General features: G+C 35.3%; 1 protein-coding gene across 1 annotated transcript; it reads right to left on the reverse strand.

Annotated features, from left to right (window-relative positions):
• Positions 1–1,113: 1,113 nt before the first annotated feature.
• On the reverse strand, positions 1,114–8,370 carry LOC115444612 (titin). The gene is made up of 7 exons (XM_030170451.2): positions 4,839–8,370; positions 4,326–4,537; positions 3,199–3,406; positions 2,809–2,927; positions 2,236–2,414; positions 1,894–2,003; positions 1,114–1,434 (listed from the first exon to the last, which is right to left on the reverse strand). Exons 1-7 carry the CDS (start codon positions 8,290–8,292, stop codon positions 1,142–1,144), a joined length of 4,575 nt encoding a protein of 1,524 aa, XP_030026311.2. The 5' UTR covers positions 8,293–8,370; the 3' UTR covers positions 1,114–1,141.
• Between the last annotated feature and the right edge of the window lie 18,469 nt (positions 8,371–26,839).

Consider the following 26,839-nt stretch of genomic DNA (forward strand, 5'->3'; position numbering starts at 1 on the left):
ATTTTCGGTCCATTGCCTTTTTAAAAGAGGTGTTATGTCTTGATTACAGCAATGTATCAGATGTAGGCTGACTTGCACAACTCACTATATTAATGATTAACGCTAAAAATGTTTTAATAATTGTGCTGTCTTTGTCATCTCCTAATGGATGACAGTGATAGCACGATGTTTTAAATTTCCTTGGCGGTAAATATATTTAGTAAGTTGTCCAAGCCAGTAAAATCTAACCTCCATTCTCAAAATGTACTAGTATTGTTGCCTCATACAAACTTCTTCATTTAGATAGGGTTGTTCTTTACAATCTGAAACTAGGTCAAAGACCGTGTATATCAGTATTTTATATATTATCGATATATCGACAATAGTTAGTACATCCTTAAGCTATATGTGACTAACAGTCGTATTGTCTGTGATATAGTATTAATTGTTATATGTATTGTAAATACGAATAGAGAATATTATGTAATTGTGAATATTTTTATTAATAAATTTTTATTGTGTATTTTTGTTTTTGTTTCAAGTTTCTCTTCATATAGTTCCTGAGTTGGTTGATATCACTCCCTCAATTAATATAATTCAATTGTTAGATTGTGGCACCATTGACAGACGATGGTTCTGCCAATATCAAGGTAGGAAATTGGCAGATGTGCAAACTGCGCCTTGCGAAAGAGAGAGAAAAAAGTATGATAAGTCTCTGTAAAATTATGAAAGGACTAATATTGTCTGTGAGTGTTGAGCGGTGAATAAATAAATATATTTTTATTTTCAAAAGTTACATAATGTTTTTTACAGTTCCAGACAGTCGTTTAACAAAAATAATTTTCAAAAACAAATAAAGCAGAAAATCTAATAAAGCAATTGTATTAACATCCCCTCAATCACTCATTCAAGATGTCGAATCTGTAGAGTTAAGGCCCCTAATATCCAGTTCTTGAACGAGATCGTTTGGACTTCCAAGTATCTCTCACGAATGCCAAAAACACAACTATTAAGAATCTTTCACCAATATAAAGCTCGTAATTTTAAATTTATTTCTTTTTGAATTATGATTGCATAATATTAACTTTATTTTAATATACATACACTTGAGGTCTGACGACAAAAGAAAATAGATTAAAAAACTGAAAATCATTTATTCAAGCTAAACACCACATAAAACCGCGAAACATTGATTTTTAAATAGCAAAGGAGTTTCATCATCAGTTATGAAGTTTCTGTCGGGCCGGACGCTGGCGAAGTAGTTCCTCTGAGGTTCCACCATCACTTTCACTTCTCCGCATTCCTTGACCTTGATTAGGTCGCGGTGAAGCTCCGTAGGGGTGTGAGAGGTGATGAGGAATGGTGATCGGAGCCTCATCACCGATGAAATGATGCCTGGCCACTGGTCCTTGGGGTAGTAGGAGGAGCGGTTGATGCTAGCGTTGAAGGCGCAAACTGAAAACGGTATTGTAGTTTATTTCTTCCACATACCCTTCAAGTACGGGTTCGGTTCAACAGTTTTTAATGCAAACAATAAAGTGACTCTACTACATCTGATGGTAAGTGGAGTGGCCAGAAAGAGTATCGACTGACAAGAGTTCGTTATCCCTCGCTAGTCGACACAATGATGGAAAAAAGTGATGAAAAGCACATATATTTTAAGGGATAGTGCAAAAAGGATTTGGTTTACTTTTTACCATCGGGGCCCTGTTTTGGAAGATCAAGATATTACCCAAGAGTCTCATATGGAAATAAAACTAGTCGTATTTCGATGTCTAACATTCGCGCAACCAGAAAAATTAAAAATATCACAATTCATAACCTATTTGCTGCTAGTAAACCTTAAATTGTTTGTGTTTGTTTTCAAGACTTTTCTAGGCTTTTTTTTTATTAAATACACAGAAGTCTGCCTACCTATATCAGGGTATATGAAGTCATCACTGGTCCTATACTCTTGGTATGACAACTTGTCTTGGAAACTGAAGATCACGCGGCGCTTGTTCTGATGGCAATTCTCGCACAACCTGGAAAAAGTTTGGTTTTAATAAGATAAATGTTCTGTAAGGCGGTGTGACCCTGGTTTTGATCGATGGACTGTACTGAATGCCACCAAGGATTTAGTACAGTTATACTGTCCTCAAGGATATTAATATACATTCGTCCACTGCTGAAAATAGGTCTCTTCACTTTCACACCACTCTCAAGTTCTGACTTATATTCAGAAACATTATATTCAAAAGATTAGTTAACAATTACCGAATCTTTCCAAGCAAATCCAAAGGCAAGTTCCCAGGGTTAAGGTTGCTGCTGATCAGGACCACAACCAACTCGGTCACGTCAGGTCGAAGGTGGAGGAAGAACACCTCCCATTTGTTCAGAACGTCGGCTTCAAACTGGAGTTCAGCTCCTAACACGTGGATGACGAATGATGACTTCTGTAATGATATCAAGATTATAATATTTTATATATTATAGAAACTTGTTCTCATCCGATTAAAATTCAAGTATTTAGGGAAGCAATGCTATATTAAAGATTTATTGAGAGGTGTAGCCATTAGAATTACTGTGCATTATAGGGCTTAAAACCTCATGTCTTAGGGTGGTGGGCGCAGTGCTATGCCGTCAGTGTTTTGTTTAAAGTTCAAGTTGTGTTGCAGTCATATCGCTTACTATGAGGCGAGAGGTTAGCTGCTTTTGTCAATTTATATTAAAATGCATATTTTTTATTATTTTGATGATGTGCAAGTAACTTGCTAGGCAGCACAACGAGTAAGCACAAACAAGATATCCCTTATCAATCATAAAAGGCCAATGTAGTGATAGTCATACCTTGTATATGCCATTGGTGGAAGGTTTGCTAACTTTCCGATATAGCTGGTGACTGTAAGCTACAGTCAAAGGCGCTGTGGCTATTTGAGTCAATGCCGCGTACTGTATGTCGTTCATATCTGAAAAATAATCATTTGTTTTCTATTTACTGAATCTATAATAGAGTCGTGACTTACTCATATAGGTCAGGAAATCGAATGGCTAAGAAAACTTTGAAAAATATTAAAGAAAATTAAGACATTTAGATAGAATGATTAAACTCAGTAGCTGACGTTGAACTTACGTATCTGCCTATTTTTTGGAGTTATGTAATTTTGAGAAATTATTTCACAGAGCATCGAAACCTAGTTCTACCGGGGTGATATTATTTTCAGATAAAGCCACACTCACCAATTTCCTCTTCATACATAGAAGCTAGCACCTCATTGATCTTCTCCGGTATTTCGTAGTCTCCCGTCATTACCTTGGTAGGGAGCTTTGGCTCCAATCGTCCTTTGGTCTGTTGGTATGTCACCAACTTCTGATATAAGGCGTAAGATTTGCACCAACGTTGGTGAGACAATGGTAAGTGGTCGAGGCTATTGGCGCAGTAGGATATCTGAAAAGCAATATAGGCATCAATTGTTAATATTTTCAAAAATTTATCTCCTTGATCAAGGTCTAAAAATTATCAGCTATATATCCGAAATTAATTCTATAATGAAGGTTTTGTTATAGATATAGACCGAAATCCTAAAGAAGTTCAGATGCTAGAGGCACCGGTTTGGCAGCTGTTCATAAATATTAATCTAAATCCTTTCTGCAATTTAATATTGAAATGGAATTAAAATTTTAAGTTATGAACCTTATCTGTTGCTTTTACAATAGCCATTGGAGTGCCAGAATATGCGTTCTCTTGGCAAATACATCTCTTGTCGACAGGGAATGGCAAGACAAATGATTAAGTAGACGTACGACACTCAGAGTATTTAGCTGCTATGCGCGGGCACCAACCCAAATACTAAAGCTAAACGTGTTAATCGGGTTCATCGTTGTTTACGGTTCGTTAGCCTAATCGAAAGTAATCTTCGGTAATTAGATATAGAGCTATAGAAAATATTTCTTTAACCACGCTATGTTGTTTTATTGTTCTTCATATGGGCATGGTAATGTGACGTCACTGCAATATAAGTGAACTGGCGTCCCGGAGGAGTAACGATTGACGATAGATGATCTCTCGCCAGATGACATAATGCCGGCATGTTTCTAAGTCGGATATAGGTACGCATAGGTTGATTCCAGAACGCGATACATTTACTTGGCCTATTAAGGAGGGTCATTTTTATGACTCACGTTACCATACGGGGTCTTGATAATATAAAGATTTTGCATTTCAACATTCAATATGTCAAGGTGAGCAAAGTCTACAAGTCTACTTAATTCAAATTCCCAAATTGATTAAATCTGTTCATTAAATTATAAGTTGTCCATTAGCCGAGCGGCTTGCTTTTCTCATTATAGATTTAACAAGAGGTTACCTGTCCACATCCCTCACAATCTTTAAGCCTTGTCTGCCTCCATTCCCGACATCTGACGTCAGCGCAAATCCTAGGGTACAAGAGCGCCTCCTGCTCCCACGGCACAAGCCTGCGCTTCAGGACCTTTTCACAGGAGAGTATCATCTGCATTCTCAGTAGACGATAATTCTGCCCAGTAATGTTCTTCGCTTCGGCATAGATGTGTTTCTGATCTGTAATAGAAATTTTAAATAATGATATTATGTAGGATTCTAATAAATATGGAAGTTCTGAACTTGTATGTACAATAAATAAACCGTTAAATTTTGGTTGTTTGATACATAGATAGAAGTTTTGGATTGACTTAAATATATCCTCTGTATATTAATGAGGAAAAATAAGTAAAGAAACTAAGAAAGATTTTAGCGCAGCTTAAGTCACGACTCGTCAGCAAAAGCTAATGAACAAAGAAACACTTGAGATTTGGTATAAAACGGAGAATTCTATCAGGTTTCAAAGTTTATTTACACTAACCTTTAACATGAACGATAGTCGAAATAGCGAAGCACAGCGCTTGGTGCTGTGGCCAGTCTTCATCCTTATGTTTTATGCTGCAGTAGAACAGCAAGTTGCAGAAATTGCACGGAACTCGTATAGAAGACAACTCCTTAGCGCACACGTGGCACGTATTCTGCAAGAACACCTTACGAAAACTGTATTTGTAAATAAAATCTCCGTTTTCATTCGAATTTTTCAACAGGAAGTCTTTTGATGCCTTCTTGCTTTTAGTTTGAGATTGCTTTGATTCCTTCATACATTCTATATCATTGGCATCCTTTATTTTCACTTTAGCTTGTTTAGTATTCAACTTTTTATGTTTTTCCTTTTTAAAGTCGTCCTTATTCGATGATACAGGAATATTTGGATGGCCTAGCAAGTTTTTTGGCTGGGGTACATTGGCTTCCCGAAAATCCTCTTCGGGTGCTGTGATATTTATATCAGGTTTATTTGATGCCAGTTCCTTTTGGTTAGAATCAGTTACTTCGCTCAGTATCATTTCAAACGTTTTATTAACATCAACGTCGTCAGGACTTGAACCTAAAGCGTCTTCGAATTTTTCTATTGGATCATAATCTACATCTGTAATCGGATCTGAAGTATTCACATCATCATTACCTGGTAATATTTCTGAGTCTTTTTGCTTAGTCTCTTGTTTACTTTGTTCTTGAGTCTCTGTCTTTTGTTCAGTCTTTTCTTCTCTTTTGTCTTTTGAGGATTCAGCTGAAGTTTGTGTAGTAGTTGATTGATAAACTTCTTGTTTACCTTTCCGTTTTTTTCCTTTGCCTTTGTTATCTCTTCTTGCTGGACAAATTGGAGGTGCTTCAGCACATTGTGTCTTTTCTGGTGGTTTTTCAATTTTTTCTTTTTTGAGTTTACTGTCCGTGGATTCTTTAGGTATTTCTAGATCTTTATCATCTTCTTGTACGGCAAGCGGTGCAATTCCTTTGGTTTCTTTTGGTATTTCTTCTGCAGCAGGTGGTATATATTCAGGGTTTATTTGCAGGTCTATCGATTCCTTCTTAGTTGTTTGAATATCTTCCGGTTTAGAGAGTTCTTTTTCAGAAGTGGTGATTTCAACTTTACTACTGTGTGTTTCTTCATATTGCTTTTCTAATTCTTGTTCACTTTTTTCCATTGCTGTTAACTCAGCCAACGACCTTTCTATTGATAATCTCAATTCTTCCATTTCTTGATTAACTTCTATCACTTTAGATTTCAAATCGGTTTTTTCTGTAGGGCTTTCCATTTCGGTTATATTGAATGAAGATACCATTATTGGTGTTCCTATTGGAGTTTCTCCCGACCCTTGAATTAAAGGCGAGGTTAATCCTACGGGGATATTCAATGTGTCTGGTAAAGATATTTCGCAAATTACCGTATTGTTATTATTATCGATATTAAGTTGGCTTGTTGATCGAGGATACACGATGTCTGGAGTGACGTCACAAGGTGAACATTCAGAATCATCCGCTTTGACACTTCGGATTTCTAAAGTTTCAATTGGGGATTGTTGTACAGTTATTTCAGGCTCTTTTGCACATTCTTCATTTTTTCTTTCTATATTTAAATTGAATTGTTCGTCTTTGACCCCAGGAGTAGGTGGCATTTTGAGCGACTTTTTTCCTCTCCTTTTTGGTTTTATCCATTGTTCTTCAGGATGTTCAGTACTTTTAGAATTTGTATCTACAGTTTCACCCTGAGATTCTACTTTCAACTTAAGAATTTCGTCCAGTTTTTGGTCAGTTGCTTTTACTTCGATATCTGTTGGGACCAAGGTTTCAAATATTGATTCGACATCACCAATGTCTTTTCCTTCTTTGCTAAGCTCTGTTGTCATTTCCTCTAAAGTTTGAATAGGTTCTACTTCCACGGGGCTGGGTATAGGCATTTTTAGTGGTTTCCGTTTCTTTTTACCCGTTTTGTTATCTATAGGTACATATTTTTGCTCTTCTGCACTATGTTGTATTGTGGATTTATTTCCAATTGCTTCTGCAATTATGTTATCCCTACGTTGTAGTGCTGCTGTTTGATCAAATTGTTCCTCCACAGTGAAAGTGTCTAATTTAGTCTCTTCTTTTGATGCCGTAAATTCACAGATATCAGTTATTAATTGCTGTGTGGGTTTGAATATTTCTTTTAATTCTGGAGTATCGAGTATATTTTCTTTTTGTATAATATCTGGTACGTCAGGCGTTGTTATGACCCTAGAAGGTTGTTCTAAAATTAGCGATTCAAGTGTAGTACTAACGCCTTCACTCATTGAAACATCTGTAGACTCTTGTTTACCCTTTCGTTTTTTATCTACAGGCTTTGCTATTTTTGCCTTTGGTTTCGGGCTTCCTTTATCCGGCTTAGAGATTTCTGCAATACTATCATCTTTAGGGATTATATCCACATTCTCGTTTTCTCTCGTTACCTGCACCTTGCTTGCTTTGATTACATCTTTAGATGTGTTTTCGAACTGAGTGTCTAATTCAATATTCTCTGATGAAATTACTTCTGTAATATCTTTCAGTGATTCTGCTTCAATATAAGTAGCTTGTGTCTGAATAATTTCATCAGGCATTTTAGTATCACGTACTGGTTCAAAACTTTTAGAGGATTCTACTGGAATCAACACATCAATTTCTTCTGATTTAGGCGGATTTTTCTTATCTTTTTTATTTTTTTTCTTCTTACTTTCAAATTTATGGACTTCAGGCGTTACATCTATATGTTTCTCAGTTTCAGGCGTAGAAATGGTTTGAGTATCATCAGCAACTAGGCTAGGTCCCTTGTCATCTTCTGTTACAGCCAATAGGTTATCTTCTATTAATTTTTCTTTTACACTATCACCTTCTCTGTCCTCCATTCCATCCGTAGGTTTTTCATCAGAGTCATCTAATAGTTTTTGAAATGCAGCAGTACACAATAGTGCATCTCCACTCTTATCACTTCTATCTGAGTCGTGTCGTTTCTTTTTCTTATTCTTCTTCTTAGAGTGCTTTACCTCTTGCTCAAACGGCTCGGTTTTCAGTACATTTTCTGCTATTTGTATTTCAGTCTCATCTTTTATTGGTTCAGTAGGGGCAATAGAAATGTCCTCGATGGGTTCGGATACAGTTTTCGGTTTCGAATCGGTAATATTAATATTAACGTCGGTGTCGGGAATTTCACTTTTATTATCAATCTCTTTAACTGGTTCTGGCGTCTTTTCTTCATTCTTATCATCGTCTTCTCTATCTTGTTTCTTTTTCTTACCTCGATTTCTTTTTGGTTTCTTAGGTATTTCAATCTCCGGTTCAGTCACTATACCACTAATTATATCCACTCGATCACTTAACTCACTTTCATTTTTTTCCTGTATTTTCTCTGATTGTTCTTTTTGTGGTGGCGTCGGGTTCGGCTGCTTGTTAGCCTTTTTGTTTTTATTTTTTTTCGCGTTCATTTCCGAGGTTAGGTGACTTCCACGTCCGCGCAAATCTAAAATCAGAAGCGGTCTGACCGATTTGTTTGTCTGTATTATTCTGGTCTACAAATATTCGCGTGTGATGTTTCAAATGTCATCATATTCGCCACAAACTGAATTGGACTTTAGTATGGAAGCAAACAGTTTGTTTTGAAATGACAATGAGTACAGATTTATGCAACTACTCGGCCACAAGGAAGAGCCGCTTGCCAAAAGTGCAAGCGTTACGAGTACGCACTAAATATAAGAATTGATTCGATTGAAAATATAGATCACTGAGTCAGTGGAATTACAGTTTTTTAGGAAGAATTCCATTGCATGACGGTTCGTGGATTTCATACCCATGATATCGTCATTGAAATTTCTAAAATTAAGGAAATTTTTCATGTTGATTTTGTCATTTTGTTTTTAAATCGTGACACATTGTATTAGTGAATTTGTTTCGTATATTTTTGCAAATTGACTCAGGTAAATGAACTCACGATTGTTTTTGGGAATTCTATAAATATTACTCGTATTATAGTCCTTAATCATGCGTTAATAATAGGTTTTTGGAAACAAAATTAGTTGCAGATAAGAATTAAGCTAAATTTACCTTTATTTTTTTATAATATTGTGCATGCCGCAAACTACGACAACCAATTGAATCTAGACAATCACTATTCTCATATTAATACCTTATACCTACAATATTGTCATAGCAATAAAGTTGAAATTGCATAAAAAATAGTGCAACATCTATTTAAATAAAAATGGATTTGTTTAGAATGTTCGATGGCGTAGTTGTTTTATGGTACGACTGCTGTGTTAACGTCTAGGGTTCGATTCCCGGGTCGGGCAAAGTGATATTGGTTTTTTGTAGTATCAGCCCGGAGTCTGGAATTTGTGCCCGATATGGTGATAGGCTCGCCTATCACATCATGGGACGGAATGTAAGGCGGAAAGTGCGTGCTCCAGTTACGCCTCTGCCTACCTCTTCTGGGATAAAGTGCATTAATAATACGTATGAATATGTGAATCTATTTGTCCTCTAAGCGTTTTTAAACCACTCATCAGATTGTGATGAAATTTTGTTGAGTTGTTACGTAGAACGACAATTAAAATTGATCTGTATTTTACTCAAAGGAAGTACTAAAACAGTTTGTCAAACAGCTATAATATATTATAAAAAAAAAACAAAAGCAATTTTCTCAAACTGTTCAAATCCTCGCAAACAATTGCGAGTTGCAATTTTTAAAAAATTTACACTGTTACAAATTGACCCACATAAATCTTTTGCTCTATTTTACTGACGTTTGAAATGGGGCTGGACTTGCCAAAGGATAATCGACTCTATGGTACGTAAAAAAGGGTTCTTATAGGTGCGGATTTAGGGTACAGTATGGAAGAACCCTAAGGTGGTGTCTGATCTGTATGACATGTAATAAAGATGAAATTTATTTTATAAAATACTAGGCGTTGCTCGCGGCTTCGCTCGCAAGAAAAGTATTTCTCATCATAAATATTACATCTTTGCCAACTTCTGAAAAAGAAAAACATGATGTAAATAATAAGGCGGATAAATCTTTACATATAATAATATTGTAACAGGCCAATGTCACAGTATAGATATTGAAGAAATATTTATATAGGGGGTGTTTTACTTAGTATCTTTTTGTATGTTTGTATAGGCATTACACAAAAACTACTGCATGGAAATAAATTCAGTTTTCATTGATATATGGCAGGTCTAACTTGAAATCGACGGTCCCTACGTATAGTATCGAATCAGCAAAATTGTATTTTGCAGATTCAATACTACAGAGGACTGTCGATATTTAAACGGTCCTTATTAAAATGAATTGCATTTATTTAAGACAATAAGGATCGAAGTGCTTATCGCCATGGAAATTAACACTAAACAAGTGATGTTTATTCCACGATCCATACGTAAAGTATTGGATCTACACAATGTAATTTTGCAGATTCGATACTTTACGTAGGGACTGTCGAAATATAGGCTCCATTTTATCCGAAAATCTTCATGCGAGCAAAGCCGCGAGCAAAGCTTTAAATAAATCTACGGAACGTGCACACCGAGACCCCTTGCATACATTTTTAATCAAGTGCCCCTCATTTTAAAACACTAATCATATGGGGTTGGACCCTCAAAACGCCAGAAGCAAGTTTGATGTATTATTTTAAGTACATTTGTTTGGCATAAAAGAGATAAAAGGAAACTATGGCAATAAGCATTCATGTACCTTTTAAGTATATGACATACTACAATAATTTATGCTAATATTAAGGACAGTTGTGAGTTTTTTGTCTGTAGGTTTGAAGGGGCTAATATCTGGAATTACTGAACCGATTTTGATAATTCTTTCACCAATAGGAAACTACATTATTCTCCTATAGGCCTTCTTATCCCGGATTTCTTTTCACGCGGAGAGAACCGCGGGCAAAGACTAGTTTGTAATACAGGGTAACTGCCCGTAGCTTTGACAAATTCAATATTTTTATGACTGCTCATGGCATTTTAAAGCAATCGCCATCTTGAGATATTAGATACATTGCAACTCAGTAACGCTCTGAAGTATATAATACAGGGCTGGTATTATTTTTTTATTATCGCTCTGAATTATGATATCAGATGAAACGCTGTTCGGCTGATGGTAAGCGATACGACCGCCCATAAACAGTAGAAACACCATCCAACACCTTGAATTACAAAGTATTGTTTGGTATTCAACTGCGCCCGCCATCTTGAGACATGAGATGTTAAGTCTTATTGTGTTCAGTAGTTACCCTGTCAACAGGTCACAGGTTATGACGGATTTTGAGAGCTGTTTTGTTTATTAGATCCTATTTAGATGACGAGCATAGCAATACGCTCTATAAAATCTACATGTACTTTGTTCCAGGCTTTCGCATCCTAATGTTGGCAAATAAACCTATAGTTGTAAAAGCGTGCTTTTTACATTTTACTGGATCTTAAACAATGGCGACTCACCTGAGAACAAGCTCTCAAATGTCAACAAGCAATGTTTATTAAATAGTTCAATACATTAAATGACTACTTAAGATCCTACTCAAAGGTGATATTTATTTACTAATACGATCTTAAGTGTCATAATGGCGAGTAATTTGCTGATCACAATGTTTTCCAGTAGTAGGGGAGGCCCGTGCCCAACAGTGGGACAGTATATAATACAGGGCTGATATAATGTTTTCCAAACTGGAAATTAATGGTGATTGTATTATTGCTTGGCAGAAATAGACAATACAGAGGTACCTACCCAGACAGAACTTAGCATACTCTTTCCTCTACCTTTATTCTCTACAAGTCTATCTATTACCTTTGCAGGTTTTATTGGACACTGACCGATCGGTGAAAGTAAACGATGGCGATTCGAATATTGAATTTCAACCTTAGCCCACTGATTTTAGAATCTATAATTATGTTTACTGTACGTAAATAATTCTTGATCATAGTTCGACATTACTGCCATTTCAATATTGATTTTCAACCTTAGTCCTTTGACTTTAGAATATAGTTCCGCTGTAAATCAAAGCGAATGCTTTTTATAGAAATGTACAGTGCCCTATGAGAGGGGTTTGTTTCCCGGGCACCGGTGGGAGGGGGTCAATGCGTAAACTAATTATAACTCCACCGTCCCACTAACTAAGTGGTCGGGTTGTGTGGAAAGGAACTTTTTTTTAAGTTAACAAATCAAACAAAAACAGTGTTTTGTACGTACAAATACAAATTATTTTAATTTCACATTTTAAAATTTTTATTTTAATTTCAGTACGAACAAAAATAGAATAAAAAGTTGCAAAATGTTGCATGTAGGCTGGTTGAATGCTGTTCCTTTTTCAAACATCTTGACGCATTTTAGTTTCATCGAGTTTCAAATCACGGTTCTAAAAAAGTTTTACTTCAATATCAACTAGTATTTATAAGTGCGTAGTGTATGCGAACACTCAATTGGGATAATTTGACGACTTCATATAGTGTGTTAATGATTAATTAATGACGAATATAGTCTTTAAATATCATTAATTTACACCAGGAATTATGTTCACTGCATCTGGTGTTAGGTGAAATCTAAGGAAAATGATTAATAATAAATGAAAATATATCTGACAGTCGGCAGAAGTATTTCGGCCTGTCCAATTACTTCGCTTTGTATACAAGCCCATTACAGCTAAGAGGTCTCTAGAAGGAAGATACTTAGTTAGTATATTTAGATGAGTTAGTATATTCAATTTTCAAACTTTTCAAGAGGAACAATTCCGTCATACATGATCGTTGCGAAACGTTAACTGTTTACACAACGCGCCCCACGGAAGCTCTCAAAAAGAATAACTTTTCCCGTCTTTCCAATTTTTTTTTGATTTTCCGTTCCTATTGGTTCTAGCTCCTATAGGTCTTTTTAATTCACTAGCACTTTAGGAGAATAAAGCCACGAGCAACAATTATATGCATACGATAATCGATATTAACAAATAAAACCACGCTAAATCGATAATGTCGACTTTACAGTAGAGACATTTAAAGAGAAAAATAAAACTTTTGTAATATCAGACCAGACGCAGCGTAGGCAGGCCTCCGACGAGATGGACCGACGATCTGGTGAGGGTCGCCGGAGTCTGATGGATGAGGGCGGCCCAGAACCGCTCCCTGTGGCGCACAATGGGGGGGCCCTATGTCCAGCAGTGGACGATTCCCGGCTGAAATGATGATGATGATGAATATCAGACCAGTGGTTCCCAAAGTTTTCAATATTATTACCCCTGTGGTCTATGTGAAAAAATAATACCCGCCATAAAATGTTATCAAAAACAACACAAGCAAATACAAACATGTTTATTAATCATAAATTGCACAACAGCCTTACAATTTTAACGTCAGCTCTGTTACTTTCTTTAATTACGATCCTATAATTAGATTTTTTGTTACCCCCGTGAAATAGCTGATTTACCTCTGCGGGGATAATCATACTCAGGTTAGGACCCCAGGTACTAGATCTTTCTCAAAAAATATATTTATAATACTAGAGAGTGTTGTGTAATTTAAAACTTTATTATTTTGTGAATAAAAAAGTAATACATTTTACATGAAAGCGGAAACTGATAAAAAATCAAAGCATTAATTGCTGCTTCCAAAATATTTCCTTAGCTATACCAGAAAAATAAACATCCTGTTCTGAGGGCGCCACTGTAGCTATCGTTTTAAAGTAAACGTTGTCAATAGAAGAAATTAATTCCATATTTTACCGCAACGTGGCGAGGTTTCTTTTCCTGATCATGACATCATAAATAAATTTACTAGTGGTAGGTCTCACATATGACAGTTCATCTGGGTAGGTACCACCGCAATATCTATTTCTGCCGGCAAGCAGCAGTGACTAGTCAATGTTGTGTTCCGGTTTGAAGGACATTGTAGCCAGTGTAACTACTGGACATAATAAGACTTAACACCTCACGTCTCAGGATGGCGAGCGCAGTGGAATATCAAACAATATTTTGTAATTCAAGGTGTTGGATGGTGTTTCAACTGTTTATGAGTGGTCGTATCGCTTGCCGTCAGACGAACGGCAAGCTCGTCTCGTCATTCAAAGCAATAAAAATAAAGTCTGTCTCCACATTCAGCGAGCGGTATAAAATCCGCGCATGACATTTGGGCGCGTGCTCGACTCCCTGCAATATGTGCTACACGTAGAGCAATGTGAAACAGGGACTCCTATTTATTTATATTGAATTTAAAAATTAATTAATAAATCTGCACAGTTTTAAGATTGTTTTTATGTGAGTTAGTTTCGTTGAATATATGTTTTAATTTATCTACAAGATTCATATAGTCTGGCTTTGGGTAACATGTTGTGTGAACGTCTCTGAATTATATTGTATTTAATTTTCTGCGCTTAGATCACTTTTAGATTAAATTATGTGCATGTTGAATTTTCCTAACTTGGGCTTGCATTATAACTATAATATAATATTTAAATCGTAGTGTTAAGTCTGCTGGAAAACCTAATAAATAAATAATAATATATAAATACTTATAAATATTTTGCAAGTAAAATGATTTATTTGATTAAATTTACCAGAATTTAATAAAGTTGATCTTTGCAGTCCATCATGCCACTACACAATTTTCATAAACAGTCTTTATTACTACTATAAAGTAAATTACATCAGTTATGCACGATATTCTTTTTTTTATATAATTGTCACTTTAATTATTATTTAAATGAACACCACAGCTGCCTCTGCGCTACACTACACGCTATATCAGCCCTGCAAAATTATTCCAAGGAATATTAAAAACCCTTGTAATAGGGTCGTGAGTTGGGGTTCGATTCCCGGACAGATAGCGTGACACCATTTCGTATTTAAACTCATTTCCATAACATATGACAAATGCTAAACAATTGAACATAAAAACATTTAGGATTATTCGCTTTTTTAATATTACTTTTTACTAATATGAATAACGGTGAAGGAAAACATCGTGAGGTAACCTGCACATCTGAGAAGTTCTCTATAGGAATTTCGAAGGTGTGTTAAGTCTACCAATCCGCACTAGGCCAGCGTGGTGGACAAAGGCTTAATCCCTCTCAGTAATAGAGGAGGCCCGTGTCCCAGCAGTGGTACAGTATATAATAGAGAGCTGATATTATATTATACTAATATGAATGAAAATGATTTCTTATGTTTACGCGAATTTTAGATACCTAATTTTTTTACACGTACACGGCAAAATGACCCTTATGCACCTGATGGTAAGTGGGGTCCAATAGAATGTCGACTGACGAGAGATGATTACCCCTCGGCAGTCGACACAATTATATTGAAACTGCATATAGACAAGTTGATCCTGGAATGCGACACACTTATGTGCTCTACTAAGGCGAGTTTTAACACCTTGTGTACGGTGATCGCTATCCGGGCGGATATAAAATATATCCTAACACCAGCGAAACTTCTCACCGTGGGAATTCCATCCCATAATATGATAGTAACAAATTCCATTCACGAAAATCAGAAATCAGAACTCAACAGAAAATCCCAATACTTTACTCACCCCTTTGAATCCAAGATCTCAGCAATGCATTCATACAGTATAACCTCTCTGAGGTAGTCTTATCAATCAAGGTATTTTATTGCTTTCAATGACGAAACGAGCTTGCCGTTAACTTGATGGCAAGCGATACGACTGCCTTTAAACAGTAGAAACACCATCCAACACCTTGAATTACAAAGTATTGTTCGGTGTTTCACTGCGCTCGCCATCCTGAGACATGAGATGTTAAGTCTTAGTATGTTCAGTAGTTACGCTGACTACAATGTTCTTCAAACGGGAACACAACAGTGAATACACAATGCTTGTCGGCAGAAATAGACATTGCGGTGGTACCTACCCAGGCGGACTCTCGCATATACAAGATCTACCACCAGAAATATAATATTAGCAAATTTCCATACACATTCAAAAGTATTAAGATTTCTTACGTAACCTACTTCGCATCGGTGCGTAATATACCGCCTAAACGTAGGGTGATGTCGTTGACCTCTTTACCGTGACAAGTAGGGGCTGCAGGGGTGTTTCGTGGGGTGGCCACCTTGGGCCGTGTCCATTGAACTGCGGGAGATCGAAAAATGGATACAGTAGGGTAGGGTAGGTAGAACCGATCAATTTTTGTCCTTTAAAAAAAAATGTCAGAACTCGTCATTTTTCATTGGCGGTCAGCTTATGTCATTGTCACAATTTTTTTTTAAATTTAGAAGCTTGGTCATATGTCCATGATCAAGTCGCTCCATACGTCTGTTTTTACGGGTGTTCACTGTCCATTCACTATGTCAAAATATTTCTTTACTAGCTGACCCGAAAGACGTTGTCCCGTCTTAACTATGAATTTGCAGTGCGCATTCTGTCAAGCGCTGACAGTTATTTCAAACAATTGACAGTTATATAAAATTAATATTTTCGTTAAGTTTTCTTAAATTTTCTAATCCGCGCAATTTTTTGAATTTTTCTTTCATAAGCACCTTCTTCTGACAATAACAAACACAACAAAAAAAATAATAGTGAAATCGGTTCAGCCGTTCACGCGCGATGGCGTGACCAAGGGAAATAGGGATTCATTTTTATATATATAGATAGATTGACATCCTAGCAACTTCCGGCGCAGGAAATAATAAAAAACTATTTATGATGCCCACATCGAAACCCAAGTTATGAGTTCCACTCCGCACATTGTCTCAATCACGTGACAACTTATGATGAATTTTAACCACTAAAAACAATAAAAGTAAAGTAAATTAAGTAAATAATCACATTCAAAAACAACTAAAAATAATAAAAGTAAAAATTAAGTAAAGTAACCATAAGTGAAATTAAATTATTTTTAGTAGTTTTTATATTTTATGTTTGATCTTCATAATGCCCAGTAATTTTACTGTTTAAAAGTTTTCTATACAAAACACACACATCATGACTACATCCTCCAATATCCACGAAGGGTTAGGTAGAGGTGTAATCAAGACATCCGTTTTCGCCAAGTGTGTCCCATCACGTGATATGGAACCCTTTAGCTATATCGATCACAAATTCCAAACTCCGGGCTGATAGTGAGGAAAAACCACTATTCCCAAACATAGTTTTTTTTTTTATTTTATTCTTAACTAGCGACCCGCCCCGGCTTCGCACGGGTGCAATATTTCTCCACTATTTAATAGATGTTATTATACATATAAACCTTCCTCTTGAATCACTCTATCTATTAAAAAAAACCGCATCAAAATCCGTTGCGTAGTTTTAAAGATTTAAGCACACATAGAGACAGAGAAAGCGACTTTGTTTTATACAATGTAGTGATTTAGGGTTTTTGTCCACAAGAACTTACCAAAACTATTGTATCATACAGTAAAAATTATACAGATTGAGAAATAGACATACAATCTACACATCTAGGTGATAGTCACTAAATTACAGAGCCCCTTTGCCACATCAGTCCTTGGACACGACAGGATGGACTGAATCAAACCTACATCCAATTTATTATGTTTAAATTGCCTGAAAGTTCCTCCCTTTCTATTTGAGACCATAGATTTGAATCTGAACGCAGTGCTATGTCGCATCGCGCAAATACAACTACGCCATCAAGGCAATACGGAACACAATAGTTCTCATGTAATATTGAAACAAAGAAATCGCAATTTATTACTTTGCAGCGAAAATAATAATCTATTCGAGGTGTCCTTACAATGGAAACAAACACACTAACCTCGGAAACACCAGAAAGAACAATCGAAACCATTCCCCAGCGCGTGTCTGCAACGTTCTACGATGATATCAACTCTATTACGTTCGTAATAATGTCGAATTTCAAATGCCTTTGCTTGTAAGATTGATCAATTCTATTAAAAATCACGCACGATAGATTCTCAACTTTATCACTTCATTTTAGAGTAGAAAATGCTGTAATAGGCTAGTAGGGTACTGGTAACATTTTCCTGTATTAAGGACCAGTGAATAAGCGACCTTGTAACTTGCGCTTTAGGCACATTTTTCTTAAAAGATATGGTGTAATAAAAAGTTCAATATTTTTTTGCAAATCCTGCTAAATATTCCGGAGAAAATTTCTGAAACACTCCTCGACCTCTGTTATAGTAATGTCCCTAAAGTTAGAATATATCATTATATTTATATTTTTGTATAACAGACTGAGAAAGCAGGAAGTGGGTCACCAGAAGTTTGAACGTTTCATATTCGACAATCTATATATATATAAAAATGAATCCCTATTTCCCTTGGTCACGCCATCACGCGCGAACGGCTGGACCGATTTCACTATTTTTTTTGTTGTATTTGTTATTGTCAGGAGAAGGTTCTTATGAAAGAAAAAATTCAAAAAATTGCGCGGAAAATTAGAAAATTTAAGAAAACTTAACGAAAATATTAATTTTATATAACTATCAATTGCTTGAAATAACTGTTAGCGATTGATAGAATGCGCGCTGCAAATTCATAGTTAAGACGGGACAACGTCTGTCGGGTCAGCTGGTATCGAATATAAATCTACCCTTACAGCCTTAATAAACGATATCAATCTTCATTCCAATTCCGAGATACCAATCAAAATAATTCATTTGTAATCAAGTCAAAATAAAATATTCTGATGAGGCCATTTTTAAGATAGATCGAAAGAAGTTATTGGGGTCGGTTTTTAAAAATGGCGGTTAATGGTAACTAACAGATACGTTATAGTGCCACAAACTTATCTGGCCCGGTGGCCGAAAGAGGAACTAACGACGTCGTTTTGAAAAGTCAATCTGCCTGCCATTCGCTGACATAACAGCGACTTTCTCACCGGGCCAGATAAGTTTGTGGGACTATACATTCGAATTTGACACCGACTCGTACGTCATCTTAAAGAATAATTTATTTATTTTTATGCACTCGGTGCATTCACTCCGAACAACTAAAAAAAACATAAACTTAGTCTATGATTACGATACACAATGTAGTACATTTGTTAGATTAGTGTTTCCGATACTTTTGGAGAAAAATCATAGCATTACTGATATATCGTTGTCGAGTTTGCGATTACGCGCCTGCGAACGGTATGCTCGTCTCGTCATTTAGTCAATATGCGAATGAAACATGATTCTTGAGACAAGATTAGGCGAGCAATTTGCTCGTTTGATGTCTATGCTATAAAAACCTATCCAAAAGAATATGAAATACCCTGATATAAACTTATTTATATGATAATGCTGTGAATACTTTAGGGTTAGCCGGCCTAGATACGTTTCGAAGCATGAAGAGACTAATTAATTAGTCGAGGCCCCCCAAATATCAAAGGGAAAGCTTTTAGCCCAATGACAACTATACGGAATCGTATAATTAGGGGCTATAGACTACGAGCAATACAGTGTCTATAATAAAGGACAGTATATATGTATGACTGTATATTCTATAGACACGGACGTCCATATAAATTATTTGTTCAAAATCTGAACTAAAATGGCAACCAAAACGTCACCGTTATAATAATATACGATGTTAATGAATGTATTGACAATAGTTCCCGCCCTAGATAAGTTTGTGTCTTGGGGTCTGCGTTAATTAGCGGTATAATTTATAAATTAGCTCTAAATCCATTCAGGAGTTTTTATTCGAAATCTATAAAAATCTTTACAAAGTTTCTTATCATATTCAGCTTTTTAAATTTTTGTCATCATATAAAAAGGGGTAAACAAGTTAATGGAAGACCGATATAAAAAAAAGTATAAATCGATTTTTGTAATTTATATCTCTTTTTAGTTTGTTTGCGTATCAAGCGAAAGTCGCTCATCGGATTCAAAACCCTTCATTTATCAATATTTTATATGTTGCTTTTACATGCATTTGTGTTATATTATCATGTTTTGTGAAGCATTATGCTCAACATTTATGATGCAAGCAGTCAGTATAAAAACCTATATTAAAGGTAAAAATACAAACTTTTTGTAACAAAAACCTATGAAGTAGGCAGCGGTAAAACAAAAAGTGAATAATACTAGACATTACCATATAAATTACCTTGCCTTCCCCTTTGTTTTATTAGGGTTGCTTTATCTAAGAGAAATTGTTTTAATTGTCTCCTGTGTGGGGTTCGGTTTGGGTATAATCGATATCTGCCTTTGTAACATCCGTTCCGTTTGAATCGATATTGAATTAATTTACCGTTTGAATCGATATTGAATTAATTTATCTAGGACACGAGTAAAAATTCTCGTGCTGTAGATATGTTTTTAAAAACGTAAAATATAATTGCGGTTTGCTCTGTTCGCCTGAATCTATTAATATTTAAGCTGATGTGTTTGTACGCGCTAATCTCAGGAACTACTAAATTGTTTTTGATATTTTTGTTAGTAATAGGAAGCTACATTATTCCTGAGTGCTATACTGCCGTGCTAAGCACGAACGCGGTATCTCAAATCAAAATTAAATTCTAGATGTTTATGTCGTCAGATAGCTTAAAGAAATACCCATCTAATGAACTTACCTAAGAACAGTATCTTGTTTTGTGGTTAAAAAAAAAATCTCTCTCTCTATCTCAGTTTTACATACAAAACTATAAAACTATATTTACAAAACTTTGATTATCTGGAAATAAGGTTTCCCTGACATATCGCTTTTGCGCTTAGTACGGCAGTATAGGCAACTTTTTTAAAGACGCGAGCAAAAGCTAGAGTAAAAGTTCCATTATGTATTATTGTGGGGTATACAGTAAACTACATTTTACTTTTCGCGAGCATACGATAAATATGCCAAACCGCTTTTACAAATTCCTAAGTAGATTGACATTTTGATATTTAATACAGCTAACGATGGTGGTAGGATGTATTTTATATCCGCCCAGATAGCGACCACCGTAAACAAGGTGTTAAAACCCACAATAGTGGCGTACGTAAGTGTGTCGAGTTTCGAAATCAGCCTGTGTATATCCGGTTCTATTAGGCCGGCATAATTGTGTCGACTGTCGAGGGATAATCATCTCTCGTCAGTTGATATTACTATCACACTCTCCACTTACCATCAGGTGCAGTGAAGTTACTTTGCCGTGCTTGTTTTGAAAAATAATACGAAATAACTTTTGTTAAGTGTAGTTAGTTAGACGGAAGGGGAAGGGGGATAGATTGCGAAATACAATTGTTATTTTTTTTATTTGTTTCACAACTTGAGATATATACATATATTCCTAAAAAAATAAATAAAAATTATGCGATTAAGTGTAGTTAGACGGGGGGAAGGGGGATAGATTGCGAAATAAAATTGTTACTTTTTTATTTGGTTCATAACTTGGTATATGCACATATCTTATTCCTAAAAAAATCATTAAAATTATACGAAGTCGAAATTCTAAAACTAGTGAACACAACACGCATTTCACAAATATTTATAGTTTTAATTTTAGTGTGAACAATTAAAAAATGATAACTTATACTTCTGTGTACCCCGAAAAGGGCATGTTATGTTACTTTAATGTTATGCCGGCATATTTCCTTGCAGCATAATACATTATTATACCACAAGACAACTCCACATCAAGAATTTTCCATCCTGTAATTTTCCTATTTTCCTCGACAGCCCTGCGCAATATCTAGGGAAACTCAGCGAAGCTATTTTAGACGTAAAAGCGTTGTACAGTTACACCACGTACTATTTGGAGTTTGGAAAAAAAATATTAAAACATTTCGCAGATTCTCACAATCGAGATTTCTTTTTGTGTGTGTATGCACTATTATGTTCCGGTTCAAACCAGTTACAGCCAGTCTAAGTACTTACCTAGCATTATAAAGAATGAACAGAGCATTTAAGAGCCTTATGACATTTCGAAATCAATTGTAGCCAGTGTAACTATTGGACGTAATAAGACAACATCTCTTGTGATAATAAGACAACATGTCTTAGGATGGCTAGCGCAGTGGAATAGTAGTCACACTGGCTACAATGTCCTTCAAACCGGAACACAACAATGACTACACAGTGTTGCTTGGCGGCAGAAATAGACATTGTGGTGGTACCTACCAAAGCGGGAGCTCACATATGAGAGACCTACCACCAATAAAGTAAGTCAACTTGTAGTCAAGTCACTACTTTAAAATTATTAGTTATTGAACATGCTAGAAACATTACGAAATTGTTCAAGATGTAAGAAACACCATACTAGTTTTAAACTAATAGTTGCTTAAGTTGTTCTTCATCGAATTCTCACATATGAGAGGCCTACCAGTAGTTTTTAAATTTCAATGAAAATATTGACTTTTCGTCTCATGTCCGTGGTATATGTGACCTAACTTTCTCAGTTTCCGCTATATCTCCTTTTTGCCTCTCGTTACCTGCGCTTTACACCGCCCACACCTCCCCTCAATTTGTACCTCAAATACGTTTGTACTGAAATGGAATTTTACAAAGAAAAATCATAATACAAATGTCGAATGAGATGTTAGGAGCTTTGACCTCAATACAGTAAGTAATTTAAGTCAAGGAGCCTATTTAAAATCAGTTAATACTTTGATGTAATTACAAAAAATATACGCAAATGAGATAAATTACAAAATATAATTCGCTGGTGGTAGGATATATTTTATATCCGCCCGGATAACGTCAACCGTACACAACGTGTTCAAAACCGCAATAGTGGTCCAAGTAATGATTTCTTATGTTTACGCGAATGTTAGACATTGATTGCCTTCATGAAGGCTGCAAAGTCTTCGAAACGTCGGGAGAAAATAAAATACTAACACCGCGATAGAATCCGAAAATTAGTTTAATTTCAATGGTCCAAGTAAGTGTGTTGCGTCCCAGGATCAGTTTGTATATATCCGGTTCCAATAGATCGACATAATTGTCTCGACTGTTTGATGGTAATCATCTCTCGTTAGTCGAAATTCTATTGCACCTTACTACACTTACCATCCGATGCAGTGGGGCCATTTGACCGACCCGGAATAAAAGTACAGCTACTACTAATATTATCAAGATAAAGAGTTTGTTTGTTGGCCAGCATCTACTAAACCGATTTTACATTTTATTCTGTAATAGGAAGCTACATTACTTCTGAGTGCTGTAGGCTACTTTTATTGTATAAAATCTTTTTTTATTCCAGCTGAACCGCTAGCAGAAGCTAGTAAAACATAAAATTGAATTAAACACAAGATAAAGCATAAAATAATAATTTTAACAACTATTCATTAGATCTGTTAGCAAAAGAATCATTACTTATTTTTTGTCATATTACATATTTTTGTTCAACATAAGTTTTAGAATGAAAAAGATTCAGATTATAGTAAAACTAATTAACTGATATAAAGAAAAAAAAAATAACTTAGCTTTTCCTATGACCCTGTTTGCGTTGAAGATTATTCCTCAAAAAAGTAGTCCATATAGCTCTCATGAATTTTCGGAATCAGTTCAGTAGTTTCAGAGATTACGTCTTCATTTAAACTTTGCCGTTAATAGCTAAAGTTTGTAAGTTAGTTTCGGCCAGCGATTTCCCCCTGACCTTATCCGACGCTATAGAATAAAATTTGTTTAAAATATATTGGTATCTAAATATCTTTAGAAAAATATGATATTCATATGCAATTTTATTAAAAAAAGGGACAAATAAACCGTGACAAGTTAATTATAAAAAGAACATTTAAAAAAATTACAAATATACTTGTTGAGTAAATTATTACAATTATAATTATTTGCAACGGTTAACTGGCGGTTTACCTATCAATTACTTATTGTAAGAGTTCTTAATTTACTTGAACATTGTGAAATAAGCTCTACTGCTTATCAATAAGTATTAAAATCGATGAGGAGGAAAAGGAGAGAACTGTTTTGTTTTGTCGTCTTATATAGTGATGTTTATTTCTTTAGGTATAAGGTCTCTACTTGACTATACACTAGCTCTACACCTGGGTAGGAATTTGAACAGGTTATCACGTACTTTGGATGTGTAGTCTTTAGCATGATGAGCGCACCATCATTATGAATGTTATGCAAATATCATCTAGGTGTGTATACTATAGGAACCTTGTAGGAACTAAATGGAATTTCCGTACTTTCTGGCGTTCTTGCAATGAGCATTATTTGAATCAAATCTAACAGCTCATATGATGGGACTCTTTCATTTGTTCTTTAATTCGTGGCTTTGTCAGTTGTAGACGTCCCTATACTTAAGGTTACAATGCCCCTTAGTTCATATTTTGTCTCCCGCTTTGCTATGGAGAGAAGTGGATAATCAATATTATCAATTCCTCCTTATCTTCTATTTGATTAATTTCGTTGCGGGATAAAAAGCTTAGTGTTCCCTGAGACTAGCTGAACTTCATCACTCGAAGTCATAACGCGTGCCACTGCTGATCCTGGCTTATAGGAGTTCTAGAGGTGGGCGTGAGGGCGGGAAAATACTATACACTGGTTGCATTTCACAATTCGCCTCCCATTTCGCCTCTACATAGTTCTGCTTAGATATACGCCGAGTGAACGTACTAGTAGAAAGTAGATTCGTTTCGCCAACATTATTTATTTCAGATAATGTGATTTGGGAGTTATCGCTCTCTTTAAGCGCGAAGGTAAATATTGTGAGGAAACCTGCATACCTGAGAAGTTCTCTATAGGAATTTTGGGGATGTGAAGTCTACCAATCCGCACTAAGCCAGCGTGGTGGATTAAGGCCTAATCTCTCTCAGTAGTACAGGAGGCCTGTACCCAGTATTTGGTAAAGTAGAGTTAGCCATCAAAGTATCAACTACTTCAATAAAATCATAAATTTAATACTCTTACACATTAAATTCAATCAAAATATTATTTTTCTCTTTGTCTAGAATAAAGTCTCTGAAGTTAATTTTTAGTGAAGAAAAAACGATTTTTAATCCGGACACAAAAGTTTAAACGATTTTCAATTTTCAATTAAATCAGCATCTTTTAGGTGACTGTTCTAAAATCGAATCCTTGGTAAGAAATTACTTTTGAGAGTTTGTCAATCGTAAATTTATTCAAGATAAGAAGCACAAGATGCGAATTTGTGCTAGGTATAATAATTGACATGTCTGACATTGTTTTGTATACAGGGTCATTTTGACATTGCGTTAATAAATAAAACCACATACTTATCTATTTGAAAATAACACTTACGATAACTAACTCAAACCGCAGATATAAAATAATAAAGTTTTGAACAAAATATACATCAATAATAAGTAATTTTAATTTTACACGTCCCAATATCACTACGATTAACCCTAAGACAATTCGTCGCAGCACTTACAGACAGATATACATTCACGCACAAGCCATATACGCACTAAAATACAAAATGATCAAAAAATCAGAAAAGTAAAATCGTAATTTTTTGTCACAATGTTGGCAGAGGTAAAGACGAGTATTTCATTTAATGCAATATCAAAATGACCCCGTATAACTTAATTGTAGAGCTTTAAAAACTAAATGATGCCAACTTGTATAATAGTGATTTCAATTATGAATTTGTTTTTAAGTATTTCCTCTCACCTAATACATGCGATGGTTAATTTGAAGCAGTTTCTTTGTTCTCAAACTAGCTAAAAAAGGCATAACTTGCTCCAAACATTTGGTTAAAACTGCCATACTATTTATTATTAGAAGATTATTGTATCACTCAATACTGGACACTATTATTTATTCCCACACAAATCTATTCCTAATAATATTACAGAACAAAGTTCCTTTTTGTGTCTGTCTGTATGTTATCCATTTTTTCAAAATCTACTGAACGGATTTTTATGAAATTCGACATGCAGATAGTTTAAGGTCCTGGGAAGGTTATAGGCTATTTTCTATCCCGGAAAAATATATAGCGGGACTTTTATCCCGGAAAATTTCACGTGGGCGAAGCTGCGAGCAGAAGCTTATAATCAAATAATTGAAAACATCCCAAAAAGATGATCAATCTCGGTATGGAACTAACAACATCACATTTGTAACCCATAGCATAAACACAAATCATAGAAGCCATTAGGTGATTTTTTACAAACACACCGGACTTATAACAATCTTTTTGAGTAAATATTATGACAATACTTTTATTATTGTAGTTCCCGCACGATCCTCAGATATTATGAGGAACCGACTAGAGAGAGAGAGAGAGAGAGAGAGTTCCCGCAAACGTCGCGCATCAGTGCTTATGACTTCAAGTTGTATAGGTTTAGATCCGACTAATATTTTTTTAATAAAAGAATAATTAAAATCGCATTTATTGTTTTAGAGATCTACTTTCGAACATGAAAAAGTCATAAAGAAGTCTTTTGGAAAGACGCTATTTTTACACAAAATACTCGAGTAACAATTAATATCTAAATCTTTTTTATTTCTTCTTTCCTGTCAGCCCGAGTTAGCTTCTTTGTTTACTTTGTACTATTTCATTTATTTTATGTCCAATACATGTACCTTGACTTATCATAAGTGCAACTATGTTCGCTTATGGGATGAATAAAGCATTTTTATTTGTTTTATTTTCAAAAATCATTGAATAATTTCCATAATGTTTAACAAAACATGTTGTAGTTAACAGAAAAGACAGTAACACAAAGTTTTTTGTTTACCATTTATTTAAGAGTTTGACTTTTTTATTTTGTCGCTTTATATTATATTCGACGATTAGAGGTTACTCGGACGTCACAAAACCGGCTCTAAGTATGCTCTACAACACCAGTAATAATAAAAAATTCCGTCCAATAATCCCTTTTCCGATCAGCGCGGTCAATGGAAATGCTTCACTCCAAACTATTGAAATCGTGGACGGGGGCGATTTCAATAGCCCCCAGGCACCCTATCTACCTGTTTTGTTAGGTACCACCGGACACCCCCATATACAATTTTATGTAATACCTCACAAAGCTAAATTACGTTTGATGAACCCTTTGAACTGGATGTATTGATTAATTAATATTATGCTTATCGTTTGGATTCAATGATTTTGAAATGTGAAGTGTCATTTATATTAAGGCGATACCT

The sequence above is a fragment of the Manduca sexta genome, chromosome 5, assembly GCF_014839805.1.
Source record: "Manduca sexta isolate Smith_Timp_Sample1 chromosome 5, JHU_Msex_v1.0, whole genome shotgun sequence".
Taxonomy (NCBI): domain Eukaryota; kingdom Metazoa; phylum Arthropoda; class Insecta; order Lepidoptera; family Sphingidae; genus Manduca; species Manduca sexta.

Bases quoted from the DNA above. Each gene is read 5' to 3' on its own strand.
- LOC115444612 (XM_030170451.2), bottom strand. From the start codon at position 8,292: ATGAACGCGAAAAAAAATAAAAACAAAAAGGCTAACAAGCAGCCGAAC. The intron at 2,928-3,198 runs GTGAGTGTGGCT...ATTATTTTTCAG, and splicing joins TATGTATGAAGAGGAAATTG to ATATGAACGACATACAGTAC. The intron at 2,004-2,235 runs GTAATTGTTAAC...AACTTTTTCCAG, and splicing joins GATTTGCTTGGAAAGATTCG to GTTGTGCGAGAATTGCCATC.